We start from the raw sequence: 20,811 nt of genomic DNA, 5'->3' as shown, positions 1-20,811 counted from the left end.
AATAGAATGGATTCAGCCATAAAAAATGTTTTGTGCACAAGATACGCAATAGCAATCATGGAATGCCATTGCATCCCTGGGGCTGAGTAACATGAGGTATATTGGTGAAAGCTGGTTTGGTGCTATTGTACCTGTGTGTGGTTCCATGGTTACCACTGATGCTGCACAACAACCCACTACCTGCGGACTTATCAGATCATAACATTGATAAATTGCCACAAAGGTGTATTCCCTTTAAGGTGAAAAACTATTTGGTCTATTAGTGAGACATCAAATCTATAAAATCATTGAATTCAATATTTGGAAATTGCATTTATAACCTCCTAAATATTTTCATCACAAACAGTGATCTGTGTACCATTATTGAGGACGTAGAATGAAACAGCTGCAAGCCATAGATTACATTTCTGAGTTGTCTGTGTGAAAGATTAACAAGGCAGTGCTATCAACAGGAATTCATTCGCATCCATTCAGCCTTGCAGCAATGCAAAACTGAACTATTTCCCCATTTTTATCCCTTATTATTATGTGTGTTTTCAAATCTGCATGTTTTATTTTTTAAAACTGCATTTCTTTTGGTAACCTTTACATGTACAATGCTTGACCACAACATGAAGAAAATCTCATTATTACAGCATTGCTGGGAAATTACTATGACATATTAACTGGACATGCAATTATCATTAGATAATAGATTAGTAATGAGAGCAGACATGCAAAACACACAACGGACAAAGTACATTGATAAGGGCCTGTTCACATCAGTGTTTGGTTTCTGTTGATGGGTTCCATCAGACCTTTCCGTCGGAGGAACCCATCAACAGAAAGGCAAACGGAAACCATAGCTTCCGTTTGCATTACCATTGATTTCAATGGGAATGCTTCCGTTGCTAATGGTTTCCGTCTGTCTCCGTTCCGTAAGGTTTCCGTTATTGTGACGGAATCAATAGCGCAGTCGATGTAAGGTCTTCCAATCACCATCACATTTCGCATATGTTCAATACTTATAATTTTGAAACGCTTTGTCTGGGTTCATTTCCATAGATTTAAGAGATGTGTCAGCTCTATCAAAGTTTTTTATAACTGCTCCGGCTTTGTCTTAAGGGTAACTAAACGTTCAACAAACTTTTGATATGTCATAAGTAACATGTCAGAAGTTTTGATTGGTGGGGGTCCGAGCACTGAGACCCCCACCAATCGCTAAAACGAAGCAGCAGAAGCGCTCGTGTGAGCGCTCAGCCGCTTTGTTTCTGTTCGTTTTTTTCCGGAAAGTCGATGTAGCCGATTACGCGCTCATAGGCTTTCTATTGAGCCCGTACTCTGATACATTGATTTCTGGAAAAGGCCGAACAGAAACAAAGCGGCTGAGCGCTCACACAGACGCCTCTGCAGCATTGTTTTAGCGATTGGTGGGGGTCTCAGTGCTCGGACCCCCACAAATCCAAACTTCTGACATGTCACTATGACATGTCAGAAGTTCGAACATCTAGTTACATTTTAAGTCATCTGATCTGTTCTTTGACCTAATGATTGTTTACTGTTTGGTTACTGTCATGTGAGCCTGTTTTATCTCGACTTCTGTATGCTACAGCATTTTTGTATCACTGGTTTCTATTCTATTCTTAATAAAAAGAGAATTTATATAAAAAAAGAAATCTGCAGAATGTCAATTTATCTTGAATTTCCGCTTGCAAATTGTATCTCACAAGTTTTTTTTATAAAAAAGCACCAAAATCTGCAACACCTACTTCCGCATCAAAATGTAAAAAAAATGCACTGAAAAATGAATCAATTGGGTGTGGATTTTACCTGCGGTTTTGATGTGGATTTTCTGCACCAAATTCCACAACGTGTGCATGTAGCATTTGTGTATGTTCACACAGGGCGGATACGCTGTGTAAAAGCACACAGGCTATCCACCATGGAATTCCGGCCGGAAAAACGCACCAAAAAGTGTTCGCTAGGGAAAACAAAACATACCTGTAGCCATGGCGACTCGTCCCTCGGTCGTCCTGCAGCCCGGTCTTTGTTATTGCACGGTAAATGCTGTAAAAACGAAACCCCAAAAAACAATAGAGGAATCACTGTTTTTTTTCCCATTCCACCACACAATTTTTTTCCGTTTTCCAGTCTATTACAGTTAGGTCCAGAATTATTTGGACAGTGACACAATCTTCATGATTTGGGCTCTGCATGCCACCACATTGGATTTGAAATTAAACAAGTGAGATGCAATTGAAGCGTAGACTTTCAGGTTTAATTCAAGGGGTTGAACAAAAAATATCCTGTGAAAGGTTTAGGAATTGCAAACATTTTTCTGCACAGCCTCCTCATTTCAGGGGCTCAAAAGTAATTGGGCAAATTAACATTACCATAAATAAAATGTTTTTTTTTTAAAACTTTGTAGAGAATCCTTTGCAGGCACTGACTACCTGAAGTCTGGAACCCATGAACATCACCAAACGCTGGGTTTCCTCCTTTGTGACGCTTTGCCAGGCCTTTACTGCAGCTGTTTTCAGTGCTTGTTTGTGGGTTTGTCTTAAGCAAGTGAAATGCATGCTCGATCGGGTTGAGATCTGGTGATTGACTTGGCCATTGCAGAATATTCCACTTCTTTGCCATTAAAAAACTCCTGGGCTGCTTTTTCAGTATGTTTTATGGTCATTGTCCATCTGTAGTGTGAAGCGACGTCCAATCAACCTTGCTGCATTTGGTTTAATCGGAGCAGAAGGTATATCCCTGAACACTTCAGAATTCATGCGGCTGCTTCTGTCTTCAGTCACATCATCAATAAACACTAGTGACCCAGTGCCTTTGGCAGCCATGCATGCCCATGCCATAACACTGCCTCCACCATGTTTTACAGAAGATGTGGTGTGCTTTGGATCATGAGCCGCTGCAAGTCTTCTCCATACTTTCTTCCTCTCGTCATTCTGGTAGAGGTTGATCTTAGTTTCATCTGTCCAAAGAATGCTGTTCCAGAACTGGGCTGGCTTCTTTACATGTTGTTTGGCAAAGTCTAATCTAGCATTTCTATTTTTGAGGCTGATTAATGGTTTGCACCTTGTGGTGAACCCTCTGTATTTGCTCTTATGAAGTCTTCTCTTTATGGTAGACTTACATACTGATAAACCTAGTTCCAGGAGAGTGTTCTTCACTTGGGTATATCATGGAAAGGATTCTGCGATCATCCACCACAGTTGTCTTCTGTGGACGTCCAAGCCTTTTGGAGTTCACAAGATCACCAGTGCGCTCTTAAGTTTTTAAGAATGTACCAAACTGTTGATTTGGCCACTCCTAACATTTGTGCTATCTCTCTGATGAATTTCTTCATTTTTTTCAGCCTAACGATTGTCTGTTTCATTTGCATTGAGAGCTTCTTTGACCTCATGTTGTGGGTTCACAGCAACAGCTTCCAAATGCAAATGCCACACCTGGAATCAACCTGCTTAATTGATGATGGATTAATGAGGGAATAGCCCATGCAGCCCATTAAATAGCTTTTGAGATAATTGTCCAATTACCTTTGGTCCCTTGAAAAAGAGGCAGCTACATAATAAAGAGCTGTAATTCCTAAACCCTCCCTCAAATTAGGATGTGAATACCCTCAAATTAAAGCTGAGAGTCTGCACTTTAAGCCCATATTGATTATATAACTGTATATTCAATATGTTTTTGTAAACAGCTAAAATGACAAAACTTGTGTCACTGTCCAAATAATTCTGGACCTAACTGTATATGTTACAATAAATGGTGCCATGAAAAACTACAACTTATCCTGCAAAAACAAGCCCTTATACGTCTTTATCGAAGCAATAATAAAAAAACGTTAAAGCTTTTGGAAGATGGGGAGGAAAAATCGAAAATGAAAATCTGAAAAATGGCTGCGGCGGGAAGGAGATAAAGGGAGTCTGTCGCCTCTTTTGGCCCCCCCAACACTGCTAGATTCTCAACTGTGGAGGGGAGGGGTTAGAGCTCAGGATGTCAGACACTTGGAACCTAATTTGTATATGACACGAGGGAAAATAAAACTACTTTTTTACACCAATGAAAGAACTGAGCTATCTAACAGAGGTATGATGCCACTGCTTTCCCTAGACCTATCTAGTGGTGTTAGCGGTGTACGTGCGTGTGTGTGTGGTGGGGGCAAAAGTGGTGACTGACTCCTAATATTATTTTGTTGTTTAAATGTTTGAACTATATTTCTGTCCCAAGTATGCAACGGTTTACTTGCCAACCCTGGTCTGGCTATGTAGTGAGCCAGACCGTAACTACAGTTTAGGGCGTTTTAGAAATTTTACTAGAAAGTAGCCAACCTTGTACAAGAAGAATTCCCTAGAGTAGCTTGTTGGAAAATGACTGGCACGTTTGCTTTACGTTTTCTTCCCTTATGAACTGTGATAATACTCTCAGTCATTGAATCTGACATACTTGCAAGTTTCTTTTGGCTATTATAATATGTGATTATTGCACAAGTAATTTTAATAATAAGTGTTTCTGATAACTGAGTCATTCCAATCACAATTAGTCCTCTTATATAGATTTTTTTTTTCCTCTGGGAGAATACTGGAATACTGGAGACATTTTCAGAAGCACTTCAACAAACATCAAGGCACTCAAGCCAGGAAGAAAAGAAGCAGCCGTTGCTATGTCAACACCAGGGGGGGGGGGGGTCAGTATAGACTTTTTAAAGTAAATTTAAACAAAAAAGTTTAAGTTTTTTCCAGATTTGCGATTTTTGCCGCAGAATTGCAATGTTTCTGCCACAAAAATCACGACATTTGCTTGTTGAAATGGGTTTTACCTCCCTATTGAATTCAACAGGGAAAACCTGCAAAGGTGCAACAATATACAGCGGATTATAAAAACGCACCGCAGGTCAATTTATGAACGTTTTCTCAGCAGATTTTTTCCATAGCGTGTGGAGCAGATTTGTTAAAATCTCACCTACTTTGTTGTTACTGTAAATGCTGCAGCTTTTCCCGCACAAAATTCTGTTGCGGAATTTCTGCAGTATTCATGCTACACTAGCCTAACGGTGCAGTCTGCATATCTGCAAGTTCGTCGGATGAATGGAAATGATTTTTTATTTTTTTTTGCAGAAATTTCTGCAAACAAATTCTGTGTGACTACACTTTTAGGCCGCTGTGGAATTATGTGCGGAAAATTCCGCAGCATTTACAATAGCAGCAAAGTGGATGAGATTTCGTAAATCCTATGCCTACGCTGCGGAAAAAAACACAGCTCAAACGTTAATAAATTGACCTGCGGTACGGAATTTAATTCTGCAGCATGTCAATTTATGGTGCGTTTTTATTGATTTTCTGTTGCAGGTTTTCCCCATTGAATTCAACAGAAAGCCAGGTGTTGCGACTTTTGCAACGTAATCGAAGTGATTATTCTGCAAAAATCTGAACTACCTCTTTCGTCCTGCAGTCCGGCCTTCTAGGATAACGTTTCATCCCATTTGACCGCTCACAGGCTGCAGTGTCACATGGACTGCAATGTCATCGTAGAAATCCGGAGCGGATGTCAAAGGAGGGAGGGGGTAAGTATGAGCGCTTTTATACGCAGCGGGAATTCAGTCCCGAAAACCACCCAATTTTTCAGACGGAAGGTTCTGCCGGTTCCAGGTCCGATACGCTGCATGATTTTTACGCAGTGTATCCGACCCGTGGGAACCCAGCCTTAAGGCATGGCCAGACGTTGCGGAATTGCTGTGGAATTCCGCAGCGGACAGTCCGCAGTGGAATTCTCCAGCGGCCGTTTTTTACATTTGTTTCAATATATTTTGAGGCAAGTTAGTTCAGACATTGCGGAAAACTCCGCTGCGGACCATAGGCTGTGGTGCGGAATTTACCCTCTGCAGCATGCACTGTCTGTTGCAGAGAAGAAGCGGAATTTAACTGCGGATTTCAGCCTTTGCAATGCAAAAACTGAAATCTGTGGCATGTCCACTGTCTTTACTGCAACGTCTGTATTACCTGTCAAATATGCAAATGTTGCAGATTCGTTGCGTAATTGCCCCAAATCTGCACCAACATTTGCAGCGTAAAAATTCCGCCACGTCTGGCCATGCCCTTAGCGTATGTTCCCACAGGCAGGATAATCTGCAGAATTTCCACAATGAAAAATCTAAAAAAATAAATGCAGGTGAATCAGGCACAGAAATCCGCAGCAAATAGTGCGTTTTAACGACTGAAACGCAACATAACTGAGGAAATAATTGTGGATTTGTGACAAATTGATTTAGTGTGAAGCATTGATTGGAGCAAACTTCATGTGCACCTGCAGATTTCCAGTAAATTTTTTTTTTAGAGCGTTTCCGCTGAATATAGGCTTTCGAAACAACAACAAAGCAGAACTTGCATATTTTGGAGCATAATTTATGCTCCCCTTTCAAGTGTATGACCCAAACACTCAGCATTTTGAAAGTCGCACTACTGAACACTTTCTGCACTACTTTTCTGTGTTTTTTTCCTGCAGCGTGTGCCTGTGGGAAAATCCACTTTGATGCTACTGTAAATGGGGAGGACGCCATCGGATCAACGACGACGTCGAGGCAACAGGTCCGGTCGGAGGTCTGGGTCCCTACGGTCGGGCGGCAGGTGGCCGGCCCCTCGGCCAGCGTATCGGGGTCCCCATGTCGGAGATGTCAGTGTGAGTACCAGTCGGCAGCGAGAGAGGATCTAGAAGAAGGAGAGCTGGATGAGTCGCAGCGCGGTCAGAATTTTCCGGCTGGCGGGAATACAGCGCCTGGGCAGCCTGGTGAGTGTGTAACTCCTACGTTACCGTATCCAGCAATTTTCATGTCGGGTTTTGAGGGTGGGGCAGCGAGCGCGGAGGTTGCGGCTGTCGATAGTAGCGTTGTCGGGCGCGATGGCTTATCGGACTTGGTGGGTTGTTTGCGCGAGTTAGTCGGGCGCTTAGATAGGGCAGCTGCTCCTGTAGTTCCGGCGGTGTCCCCGGCGGTGGTATGGGAAGGTCCTCGTGATGTACTGCCGCGGTCCGTGGGTGGTGATGTTCCGGGGGTGTCTAAGGAAGCGGTAGCAGTGTCGGTTCAAACTGAGGCGCAGAAGGATGGGGATAGAATTAGGCTGGATGATCGTGCTCGGGGCGAGGTTTATGTCTGTTTTGAGGGTCCGTTAGGGACTCACCTTAAACAGGAGGTTAGGGACCGGATTTGGAAGGATGAGTACGTGGAAATTTTTTCTCTCTTTTGCCACTTGCAAAGTTCAACATGGATAAAGGCAAGCGGGATGAGAGTAAGAAAAAAGAAGGAGAACGCCGGCGGTATAGGCTTATCCCGCAGACGTTCGTTAATTGGTCGCAAGCTTTTGCTATTTTGGCGAGCGTGATCGGGGAAAAGGCGCCGGAAAATTGCTTGCCGTTGTTCTGTTATTTTGATGCCATCGGGGAGGCCTATCGGGCGTACGGGGGTCAGGCGTGGTTGCAGTATGATGAGCAATTTCGCCAGCGAAAAGCGGTACGGCTGGCGATTCGGTGGGATCAAAAAGATATTGCGCTGTGGTTGCGGGTTACGGCCCCGGTTAAGCAGTCCTTTCCCGGGAGCGTTGGCCAAGGAGGTCAGTCGGGTCAGTCCGGACAGGGTTCCGGGTCAAAACTTGGGTTCTGCTGGCAATTCAATGATGGCCAGTGTAAGTTCGGGGCCTCATGCAAATTTAAACATGTCTGTTCAGAGTGTAACGGCTCCTCTCATGGGGCGGCAAAATGCATGCGAAAAGGGAAGCGGTCAGGTCCTCAGTCCTCCTCCGTTGGCCAAGGGGCGGTCGCCGGTGAGGGTGGAAAGAATGGCACCGTATCTAATTGAATATCCGGATAGGGTTGCAGCCAAGTTAATTTTTGAGGTGTTTTGGTTTGGTTTTGTTATTCCCCCTCCTCCATATGACGTTCCGGTTACACGGCGTAACCTTAAGTCGGCTTATTTGAACTCGGCGGTTGTTTCGGAAAAACTTTTGAAAGAAGTTTCGTTGGGGCGCATGTCCGGTCCTTTTGTCGAGCCGCCTATTGTGAATCTAGTTGTATCCCCCTTGGGAATTGTGCCGAAGCGGGAGCCCCATAAATTCCGTTTGATTCACCATTTGTCCTTTCCCAGGGGATCGTCTGCAAATGATGGGATAGATCACGATTTATGCTCGGTGGTTTACACGTCATTTGATAAAGCGGTGGCGTTAGTGCATGGGGCGGGATCCGGGGCGTTGTTGGCGAAGACAGACATTGAGGCGGCTTTTCGTTTGCTGCCGGTACATCCGGAGAGCCAACGGCGGTTGGGTTGCTTCTGGAACAGGAGTTTTATGTCGATAGGTGTCTTCCAATGGGGTGTTCTCTTTCGTTCGCATACTTTGAGGCTTTAAGTAGCTTCGTGGGATGGGTAACGAAGGGTGTAGCTGGGGTGGACTCATTGATACATTATCTGGATGACTTTTTGTGTGTCGGCCCTAGCGGTTCCCCTGTTTGTGGAAACCTATTGTATTCATTGCAGAAGGTTGCGTCAGATTTTGGAATTCCTTTGGCGCCGGGTAAAACTGAGGGCCCAGTCTCTACCATCTGTTTTTTAGGGATCGCAATTGATTCGGTCGCTATGGAGTGCAGGCTGCCTGTGGATAAATTACTACCCTTGCGGCAGAAAGTGAGGCGGGCCTGCCGATTAAAGAAGATCACTTTGCGTGAGCTCCAGTCGCTGCTGGGGAAGTTGAATTGTGCCTGTAGGATTATGCCAATGGGTAGAATTTTTAGTAGGCGATTGGCGGCAGCGATGGCGGGTATCAGGTCATCCCATCATTTTGTGATGATTGGGCTGGAACACAGGGCAGATCTGCAGGTATGGGATGAGTTCCTCGGGCAATATAATGGTAAATCGTTGTGGATGTCCCCGGTGCAAGAAATAAGCGAGTTGGAGTTGTTTACTGATGCGGCGGGGTCCGGTGGTTTTGACGCGTATGCGGGGGGTCAATGGTGTGCTGGGAACTGGCCGGACAGCTGGGTGGTCAGTGGCCTTACGCGGAATCTGGCCCTGCTCGAGCCGTTCCCCATCATAGTTGCAGCGACAATTTGGGAGGACAGGCTCAGGGATAAAAAGGTTAGTTTCCACTGCGATAACATGGGGGTGGTGTTAGCGATTAACAACTTATCAGCATCTTCCCCACCTGTGGTTCAGTTGTTGCGTCACCTAGTGTTGGTGTGCTTGTCGCTAAACGCGTGGGTAGTGGCGGTGCATGTGCCAGGGGTGTCCAACTGTATTGCTGATGCTCTTTCTCGCTCGCAGTGGGATCGCTTTCGTCAATTGGCACCGGGAGCGGATGCGTTTGGCTTGGCTTGCCCGGAGCATCTCTGGCAGCTGGTTTCGGTCCCGTGGACAGGTTGATTGAACGGTCGCTGGCTAGGGAGACTTGGAACGCTTATTTGGCTTGTTGGCAGCAATGGGAGGATTGGGTAAGAGTGTTGGGTAACGTCAGCACGAAACAAGACAGGTTGGTAGCATTGTTGTACTGGTTGGGTGATGCTTGGGAGGCGGGGTTTTCTCTAGCTAAGGTGAATCGTTTCGTTGCTGGTTTGGCATTTGGATTTAAATTACGGGGTTTCCAGGATGTGTCCAAGCATTTTCTAGTAAGGCAAGCTCTGAAAGGTTTGCGCAGAGGCAGGGCTGAAGCAGATCAGAGGCGACCCGTGTCTTTTGCCCTCCTTGGTTCGCTGGGCGCATCGCTGGAGGATGTTTGTAATTCACCTTATAAGGTAGAGTTGTTTCGGTTGGATTTTTCCCTCGCGTTTTTTGGAGCACTCCGAATTGGGGAGTTGGTCTCTCTGGGTCGACGATGTGTCCGGTCGCTTGCATGGTTGCGTTCAAGCCACATGGTGGGGTGCCTGAGTCGCCATTGCTCCGCCATGAGAATGGCGCGTTTCTGTCTAGGTATCAATTTGATGCAGTATTCAGAAAATGCTTGGTTGGAGTTGGGGACGGGTGTTATTCGTCTCACTCGTTCAGGATCGGCGCGGCTACAGAAGCTGGGCATTGGGGGTTGGATGACAAGGGTGTGCGTCGCATTGGCCGCTGGGAGTCTAATAGGTTTAGGACTTACGTTCGCCCTCATTTGTTGTGAGTTGTACATTGTTTCTGATGGCCTTTCTGTGCGTTTGTTGTCCTTTTATTTCAGATCATCGCCCATGCTTAGTTTGGCTGTTAGGACATTCTTTTGTGCACTGGGGGGCACTGCGGGCGGACGTGCGCCCGGATGGCCGCAAGCTTCGCATTCCGCGGCAAGATGCGGTTTTACATTGGCTGGGATTTCGAGGTATGTTATGGAGCCGGGTACTGGCCGAGTTTCAAATTCTGACAAAAGTCATTGATCCTGGCTACACACCGGCAGCCATGAAGGGTAGAACTTTAGGAGATATACATTCTCCAACTCTTTTATCTACCAATAAAACATGGCTATCTCAAAAATATATATTTTGTTAAATGTGGAGGTAGCAGGTGCAATGTATGTAGATTTGGCCATAAAAAGGAAAGCGTTTATTTCCCCAAAGAAACAACATTACAAGATCAATGCATTTATTAATTGCAATACGCATCATGTAATCTATGCCATTGAATGTACTGAATGTAATCTAACATATATTGGCTGCACCTGCACTATTAGAGAACTAAAAATCAGAATATCTAGCAGATATAAATAAAAAGGTAAGCAACACCTCAGGTGCTGCTAAACACTTTATAAAGAAACATGATGATTAAGTGGAATTCTTTAGTTTCTTGGGATTGTGAAGAAACCAATCCCTGTGGCTAGTGCATTATTCTGAGAGGTGAGATCGAATTACTTGCATTACTATAACCTGCGGAAGGTTTCTTTCATAAGAAGTAGCCATGATTGGTTAATTGGGTTTTTAAATTACATGCAGGGGTTTAGTGACATGCTATACAAGTTGCCAAACAAGGCCCCATGCACACGACCGTAAAATCGCCCATAATTACGGACCGTAATCACGGTCCGTAATTACAGGCCCATTCACATTAATTTCTATGGCCGAAGGACACCTTTCAGTATGTCTACGGGAGGGTGTCCGTGCCGTAGAAACCTGCCGGAAAAAATAGGACATGTCCTATTTTTTTATTTTACGGACCATGCTCCTATACTTTATAATAAAATACTTATAATGAAAAATGCTTATAATAAAAATGACCGGCTGTCCGCGGCCGGCCGTGCCCGTAATTACAGGCACGGTCGTGTGCATGAAGCCTAAATGTATACCTTTTTAAGGATGTGCTGGAAAACCTTTTTCTCCATAGAGACATGATTGGATGAGTTTAGCGTGGAAGAACTTGACTGGCCCGCACAGGGCCCTGACCTCAACCCCATCAAACACCTTTAAAGGGCTTTTCCATATTATTTAAAAAATTGGCCAAAGTAGGAGGAATGCATTAAAAAAACCAGAAACATTACTCACTTTACACAACCCTGGTGTTGCAGTGCAGCCGTGCTGGACCTCCCCATTGCGGTTATTGACATGGCTGCAGCGATGACATGCCCGTATACCCACGTGATCGCTGCAGCCAATCTGTGAGGTGAGTAATGACTCCTTTGTGTGTGTGTATATATATATATATATATATATATATATCCCTTCTACTCCTGCCACGGTTTTCTTTTTTTCTTTTGAAGGCTCATTTTTATTACATTTTACAAAAGACATACAGTAGAGAAAGTCAAGTGGAATACAATAGTCCTCCACATAAAAAAAATGTGCAGATAAGCAATATGTCATGTACAACATTACATGAGCATTAATACAACTGTAACATCTAGTTAGGAGAGAGGAACACCCATGTGACCATAAGTAGAGTGTACATGTCTGCACATTACCTAATGTGCCAGTGAACGTCCCCCAGCCAACCCAGGTGAGCATGAGATCATCAAGCACACAGCGCCAGTGCGGCCATTTGGAAGAGGGGCAAATAAAAGGGCAGCATGTAACAGCAAAATAAACAATTAGTACACCGTACAAATTGCATAGACACCCATTATGCGACAAAAGTTACTCTAAAAAATTCATGAGACTTTACCATCCCATTTAATGTACACGGGCAGATAGATGGGATCGAACTAGAAACATTTATCTCCTCTTATAACTCTAGATGTAGGGAAATGTGAGAGACCTTGGGAAGATACTTGGATAGTCTATGGACAACACATTACAGCAATACTTACCAGCCCCCGTCCCATAACTTACCGTTACTCTAAGAATCTTAGGGACATGCTGGTACGGAGCCATCATAGAGGCATCTGCCCAGAAAAAGTACTTGGATGTAGTGGATCCAAATGGGGTAGTAAACCATGTGGAGGCTGCGTGGCATGTCCCAACATTGAAAGAGCAACTGAACTTTTTGATTCCACAGGTATAAAAGAGTTTGTAATTACACACTCTATATCCTGCAACATCGGGGTGATATACTGTGCCAGTATTCGTGCAACTTATTGTATATCTGACTGATGTTTAAAGAATTAAGAGACCATGTCCTAGGCATCATGGTGAACAAGATAAGACAAAGCTTAATACCATACCAAGACATTTTAAAAAGTATTACAACTGTGATGGTACCTCTTGAAAGTCAGAGGGATTGACCACATATTGATCAACTCTAGAGAGGGAAATTAGAAGAGGCAAAATGGATTTTCACCCTTGATATTTTACTGTACCCTGGATACAATAAATCCAAAGGGATTAAATGAGAATATTAGCTATGTCCCTTTCTTATAAATGTACATAGTGTCTCTGTTCTGTTATTTGCTTATGCATAAAAGTTTGTCTCGAATAGGGAGAACAGTTTCACATGTATTTTCTTTTAAAACTCGTTTTATTGAACAATGAACACAATAGAATTAGTGTATCAATAGAGAAATAATGGCACCACATCATGCGTGTGTATATATATATATATATATATATATATATATATATATATATAAATAATAAAAATACAATGAAGAGATAAGAAACTGAGTATCCGGTCACACCGGAAACAATACTCAATCCCACATATTTGTAAAGTGCACAGCATAAATCAGGATGTTACAAGGAAATATAATACATATTGTATGGAAAAACTTAGTAGAACATAGTTTAACTGAACTTCCGCACATGTGAGTTTCGTACTTAACAACATATTATCACATCCCGAGCATTAAGCAGAGCACTATATATGGGACACGAAAGCAGCAACACACTTCATGAAACAGCCATGTACAGCAACGGGACCCCTCCCACACCCAAACACTGGCCACTTCAGGAATCCTAAAGATCAGAGAAGAGGCCCGCTCTCAATGATCTCGGAGGCAATAGGGCCAGGGAGGAGGAATTCCAAACATCCCAGATCCTCTGGAATTTGTGGGGACAGCCTCTATGAGTATATACTGTTCTCTCATATGGAATTGTCACGTGTATCAATTGTATCCATTGGGCACAGGTAGGAGGTCTATCTCCCATACATCTGATCGCAATAGCTTTTCGAGCAAAAAATAATGATTCCCTAAGGAAGATCCTGGTATAATGTAACCATATTGACTCATCTAATAGACCCAGAAGACAAACCTCAGGGGTGAATGGCACCGGGATCCCCAGAAGAGATGACAACTTCAATATCACATCCCACCAGAATGACTTAATATATGAGCATTCCCATGCCATATGCCAGAAGTCAGCCTGTGGTTCCGAACACCTATGACATCTAGTGTGTGGGAGTCTTCCCATTTTATGGAGACACATTGGGGTCAAGTAGCATAAATGTAAAAAGTATAGTTGAGTCATATGATTGTTAATTGCAGGAGATAAATAAAGCGGAGACGTCAGTGCCTCCTCCCAGTCCTCCCCAGATAAACCTTGAATAAGGGATCTCCATCTAGTCTCAGAGACCAACTGTGTAGAGTCCAATTTGTGTCCCAAAAGATGTGTATAATGCCGATATGATGCCCCTAGGTCCTTGTGTTACAAATATACCGATCAAGGGATAGTCATACATTGGGCACGATATACCCGGAAACTGGCTTTTGAGAGCGTGCCTTAATTGCAAATATCTGTAAAACGATGAGCGTGGTATAATTCTTTTATCTGTGTAAATGATCGAAGAGTCCTGTCACTGTACACATCCCCCAAAGTCTCACCACCATGTGAAGACCAAAACACAGAATCCGTAAGCAAAGAGATATGAGAAAACATGGGGTTCCCCTAGAGAAGCACCATTGGATAAAGGCAGTGGTAGTGAGATATCTCTTTAGCCGCCCTCCATGCCTGAACAGCCAACTTGTGAAGTAGCAGTCAACGGCGAGGAAACAGTCCTGGCTTCTCCAGGACCGGCCATAATGTACCCATCCCCAAATAGTGCACTAGGTAATATTCAACAGTGCTTGGAGTATGATGTTAAGTCCAGACATGAAGGAAGCGGAGTTAGCCAGCCAAGAAATATAAATAAAAGTCTGGAAAGGCCATGCCCCCCTGAGTTTTTGGCCTCTGTAAAATATTCGCACTCAATTTATGTCTGGATTTACCCCATACAAATCAAGTCAACACGGACTGTAATTTGGAGAAAAAGGACCTAGGAATGGGATCTGAGGCATGTTCAAGGAGGTATAAGCCTTTCGGAAGGAGAATAATTTTGATTAAGTTGATTCGTCCAGGAACAGGCAAAGCACCCCAAATCTTACATTTGGATTCAGTATACTCTAGCAGAGAGTAAATATTTTTTGCATGGGATTTATTAGCGCATTTAGTAATATAAATATCTAGATATTTAAAATCCTCCACCACTGGTAGGTTATAGTACTCTGCCGGCCAATCAGATTCCCATAAGGGAATCAAAGCAGATTTGCCCCAGTTTATGCGAAGGCCCGATAATGGTGCAAATGTATCCAAGAGATGAATAGATCTACACAAGGACACGTCCGGGTATGCCATAAATAGAATAAGATAATTTGCATATAAGCCAACGCGATCCTCCCTCTCCCCACAAGAAATCCCACGTAAAATAGTATCTTGCCGTATGCGAAGTGACAAATATTCAATTGCCAATGCAAATAGCAATGGCGATAAGGGACACCCCTGACATGTACCCCTTCCTAAATTGAAAAATGAGGAGCATTGACCATTAATTAAGAGGGTAGCCTTTGGTTTCTTATACAGAATAGATATCCACCTAATAAAATGAGAGCCAAAACCAAATTTCATAAGTACTGTAAGGCCATTCTACGGAGTCGAATGCTTTAGCGGCGTCCTGGGAAGCCATGGCCCACTTTTCATTATTAGCATTACCCAACTGAGCTATGATCTGTACCCTGCGGATGTTTTCCATGGTGCTCTTACCAGGCATAAAGCTTGACTAATCAGAGTGAATAATGCTGAGAACAGCAGAATTAAGACGGTAAGCCAGTATTTTGGTTAATATTTTGTAATCTACATTCAAGAGGGATATAGGCCTATACAAGCCGCAATCTAAGGGATTCTTATCAGGTTTCAGTAGCACCTCAATGGTAGCCTCATATAGAAATTATGAGAGTTTGTTTGAACTAAGCGCCTCTTGAAACATATCCAGGAGAGTCGGACCCATGTTCCCTAAGTATCTAGCATATACCTCCAGTGGGAGACCATAAGGCCCTGGGGATTTACCTCTAGCTAAATCTGAAACAGCCAATTCAATATCCGCCAGAGTAATATCTGAATCCAAAAGTTGTACATCTGCTTCCGACAGCTGGGAAAAGGAGATTTCATTCAAATATGTGTCTAGTTCAACCTGAGATTTGGAGTATTGGGTGGAATAGAGTGGAGTATAAATTTCTCTGAATCGATTCAAGATTAATTGATTACCCATGAGAACGTCCCTCTGGGTTGATAATATTTTAAGGAGAGCAGGTGAGGCATTATTTTGGTGCACTATATGAGCCAGAAATTTCTTGCCTGAGTTTTACTTAAATTTTAACTCTCACTTCTTTCTTTACTCCCAAGATACGGTAGATGCGTTTTCTGCCCAATACACTGCGAAATCGAATTTAGCACGATATTCCTTAAGGAGATACAAAATAAAAGAACATTTCCCAAGTCTGGTCTGAAGAAGTGCCTCCCCTAAATATATCTAATTATGTACTTTTATATTTAGGCATAGGGATTTATTTTATTATTATGTATGCAACAATTATACTAGTCTAAAAAAAATATTATGGCATATGGGCAATATATTTTTGTGGTAATAAGTATTTACACATTAAGCATGGTTACTTTAAATTTATATATACGTAATTAATATGAATGTCATCATTGGTATTATCATACTCACTATTTTACATGTTCTGTATAACTGTATAATGTATTTCACAAGAAGCATTATAATTCACTCTTGTAGGTAAGACCTCTACAATCTAATATATTATATTAGTCAATATTGAGAAATCACTTACTTTGCATGTCGCATATATGCAACTTCTTTTTGGCACTATCTTATCACTCTTTGTTTGGGTCCCCTCACTTTTTTTTTTTTTTTTGCACATATCACTGTCATGATGTATTTACTTAATTCTGATAATACTTGCAGAATATTTGATTAAAAAAACCAAAACCTTCATCCCTTTTTTTTTTTTTACGTTATCCATAAGTGTGTTTATTCAGTTATGTAATTGAATCAGGCTCAGTAGATAGATTCTAGACTAGTTAGACAGAAGTGGAAGCTAAGTGTTTTGAGCATGTTCAGAGCCGTCAGTACATTCTTCGGTGCACTGCGCATGCACAGGTCCACTGTTTCTGAACTTGATACTAATCACCTAGCCTTTTATCTATTTTATCGTGCTATCGGTCACAATAACAGGACTGTTTCCAGGGGGACAGGGCTCTATGCCCTCTCCTCATACCCGCCTGGGGTGGGACATAGACAGGGCCGGCCTTAGGATAGATGGCACCCCGTGCGAAATTATCTAGATGGCACCCCACCCCATCATTAAAAAAAAAGCCCCATAAAAAGTATAATGCCTCTTTAGTGCCCCCATACAGTATAATAATAATATAATATATTACAACCCCTTCAAGGACACAGTATTTCATCCTCTAATTGTGCCCACAATATTATGCCCCATGTAGTGCCCTTACACAGTATAATGTCCGCTTAGTGGCCCCCACACAGTATAGTGCCCCCTGTAGATTTTGCCATACAACCTCCCTGTAGACCGTGCTATAATGCCCTACCTTCTCCTTGTAGATCGTGCCATACAGCCCCCCCACCTTCCCCTTGTAGACAGTGCCCCCAAACAAAAACTGTACTCACCTAGGCCCCGTTCCCATGACGAATTGAGCTGCTCCACGACGGGAACCTTCCATAGGCCGGTGTGATGTTGTAGCCTAGTACAGTTTCCCAACCTTTTCGGACTCGAGGCAGCCCTGGAAAAATTTAATTTCCTCAGGGCACCCCTACCAAAAATTGTTTCGAGAAAAACAGAAAACAGCTAAAAACAAGCACTACATTCGTAGGGTATGTTCACACACGTTTTTTGTAAGGTACAAACAAATCTGCCTTAAAATTCCTTCAGGAATTGAAAGCGGTGTGACCTTTTTTTTTTTGCGTTTTTTTCTTAAGCCGTTGAAGCGAATGCAAAAGGCGCAGGCAAAAAAGCTCCAAACGGGCGACGATGGTATTTTCTGGCTCCCATTAATTTCAATTGGAGGTCAGAGGCGGAAACCACTTGAAGACCATCAGCCCCCCACTCACAGTAAAATGACCATCAGCCCGCCACTCACAGTAAAATGACCATCAGCCCGTAACTCACAGTAAAATGACCATCAGCCCCCCACTCATGGGAAAATGACCATCTACCCACTACTCACAGATTCCCCTTGTAGGTAGTGCCACGCAGCCCCTTGTAGGCAGTGCCACACAGCACCCTGGCAGGGAGTGCCACACAGCACCCTGGCAGGGAGTGCCACACAGCACCCTGGCAGGGAGTGCCACACAGCCCCCTGGTAGGGAGTGCCACACAGCCCCCTGGTAGGGAGTGCCACACAGCCCCCTGGTAGGGAGTGCCACACAGCCCCCTGGTAGGGAGTGCCACACAGCCCCCTTGTTGGTAGTGCCACACAGCCCACAGCCCCCTTGTAGGTAGTGCCACACAGCCCACAGCCCCCTTGTAGATAGCACCCCCCTTCCTGTAGATAGCACCACTGTAGCTCCCTGAAGGAGCGGACTCCCCGCGTGGCCGGCAATTCCACTCCTGTAGCGCTCCGCTTGATATTTCTGTCTATATATGGATAGTGACATTAGGGGCAACTCCTGAAGCGGAATCCCCGTACCCAGCGTTGCCAACTCCGTGAACGGGGATTCCACTTCAGGAGCTACTGTCGTCTGTGTCCATTTATGGACAGTGACGTCAATGGTTTCTCCTGGAGTGGAATCCCCGTTCACAGAGTCGGCAACGCTGTGGATGGGGATTCTGCTTCAGGAGTTTCCCCTGATGTCACTGCCCATATATGGACAGGGACATCAAGCGGTTCGCTCCAAGAGCGGAATCCCTGACCACACAGGGATTCCGCTCCCTCAGGGAGCTACCGTGGCGCTAGTAGATAGCAGAGCAGGGAGATAGCTCCCTGCTCTGCTATAGTGCCGTCACTACCGCTGTAGCAGCCGCAGCGGCTGCTAGTGGCTCCGCCGCACATGGGGGGCCCAGCGCAGGCACCCTCATGCCCGGTGTCGCCACTAGCAGTCGTTATGGCTGCTAAAGCGGTAGCGACGCCACGGAGTGAAGAAGCGCCCCGGGCAAAAAGGTGACTGCTGAGTCGCCGGGCCCTTCTGAAACAAGCAGGGGAAGGGAGCCAGCGCAGCGCCCCTTCCACCTGCTGGAGTGATGCACCCTGTGCAAAGGCACAGGTCGCACACCCCTAAGGCCGGCCCTGGACATAGACACACTTGGTGCAGACACATTGGGTTTAGGTGTAGCACTGATATTTTTCATGCCTTTTCAAAAAGCGACAGCGAAACGCGCATCTGGTGTGGTCACCAGCCTAGTCTGTATTAATTTAAATTTTTGCTACAATGTGCTGTATCTAGGAGTTCCTTCTTATTCATGTTACTCTATACCTATAAATAGCATGGTCCTTTCCCCTGACTTTTACTTCTGTTTTGGTACTGCTTATGAATAAAGCGGTCTTGCTACTATGTCAACGAACTAATGCACTTTATCTGTGCACTTTTTTTATATACACTGTATAAACAGCCTGCTTTCTGCTTAAGGCTATGTTCAGACTGAGTATTTTGACGAGTTTTTTGACGCGGAAACCGCGTTGCGAAACTCGGCAAAAACGGCTCGAAAATGCCTCCCATTGATTTCAATGGGAGGCGTCGCCATATTTTTCCCGCGAGCAGTAAAACTGCCTCGCGGGAAAAAGAAGCGACATGCCCTATCTTCGGGCGCTTCCGCCTCTGACCTCCCATTGACTTCAATGGGAGGCAGAGAAAGCGTATTTCGCTGTGTTTTATGCCCGCAGCGCTCAATGGCCGCGTGCGAAAAATGCAGCGAAAAACGGCGTGCAGGGAGAGGAAAATCTGCCTCAAACTTCCAAACTGAATTTTGAGGCAGATATTCCTCCTGCAAAATACTCCGTGTGAACATAGCCTTAGTGTATGTGTTGCTCTGTTTTATACTTATACTGTTTTATACTCATTTTCATTATGTACTAATAAAATATTGGACATTTGATAAACCTTGCCTATTAGCACTGTGATGGATGGTCAATGTGCTTATATGCTCCGTATTAAATTACACTATGAATTATCAAGCAAGATTCTGGATTATGCAGAGATGTAATTTCTATTCCATCTGCAATGACCCCTCCTCCCCTATTTCTGCTTTGTTTGCATAACCTTGAGATGTTAGCAGTCTGGCTGAACGCCCAGACATGAAGTTATCACATTGCTTATTAATTTTTCTCTATCTTAATATTCACATACATATGTGAATATAACTCCTCCACACTCCCCATTTAGAAGAACAAGCTATTGTAGTCTTGCCATTGCCAAATAGAACAGGTGCACATCTGAAGTAAACATCTATTGAAATTCTAATATTACATTTGAAATGTATTGTATGTCTGTGATTGGATCAAATCTGAAATATTCTCATTGTAGGCTATTGGCTGAATCAGAGTTATTGTCACATTGCCTCTAATTGGTTAACCTCAAGCCTACACCCCTTTTGAATGATATTATTGTAATTGTTTGTTCAATAAACCTCAGAGGAGTATATTTGAGCATACAAGCAATGTCTGTGTCTCTACTTCTCTCTGATATATATCGATATAATCTATGATTTGGAGATGGATACATTTTCGGAGTGAGTGTCTATTGGAACACTCGTCTATAATTTCAGTCTAATATATTGTGAGCCATGACTTCCTCAACAGTGCCTTATTTTGTAAAATGTATATAAAAACAATGAATGTGTAAACCAATATTAATGAATTAAAAAATATGAAAACAATAAATTCTCTCTCCCTCTATCTATCTATCTATCTATCTATCTATCTATACACACACACACACACACACACACACACAGTATATATATTTATCTAATCTGGATATATACCGTATTTTTTGGACTATTAGACGCACCCAGGTTTTAGACAACAGAAAATAGGAAAAAAATTATTTGTTATGAAATAATTTATTCTGTTTCACCACATTCTGAGAGCAAACATTTTTTTATATTTTTTTCATCGATTGAGCAGTGTGAGTGCTTATATTTGGCGGGACGAGCTTTAGTTTTATTGCCA

The 20,811-nt window shown here is 43.5% G+C and overlaps 1 protein-coding gene across 7 annotated transcripts in view; it reads right to left on the bottom strand.

Moving 5' to 3' along the window:
• The window catches only part of FAM184A (family with sequence similarity 184 member A), a 273,827-nt gene that overhangs the window by 174,557 nt on the left and 78,459 nt on the right, over positions 1–20,811 (bottom strand). For 6 of the 7 annotated variants that reach the window (XM_075862406.1, XM_075862407.1, XM_075862408.1 and 3 more), the window contains one exon: positions 1,981–2,046. The exons of the other annotated variant lie outside the window; for it this stretch is intronic. In XM_075862406.1, coding sequence (XP_075718521.1) covers positions 1,981–2,046 — 66 coding nt within the window. The remainder of the gene's footprint in view (positions 1–1,980; positions 2,047–20,811) is intronic. 7 annotated transcript variants of the gene reach the window in all.

The sequence above is a fragment of the Rhinoderma darwinii genome, chromosome 4 (genome assembly GCF_050947455.1).
Source record: "Rhinoderma darwinii isolate aRhiDar2 chromosome 4, aRhiDar2.hap1, whole genome shotgun sequence".
Classification (NCBI taxonomy): Eukaryota; Metazoa; Chordata; class Amphibia; order Anura; family Rhinodermatidae; genus Rhinoderma; species Rhinoderma darwinii.
The sequence above is the reverse complement of the archived record's forward strand: the minus strand, read 5'-3'. Positions and strand labels throughout refer to the sequence as shown.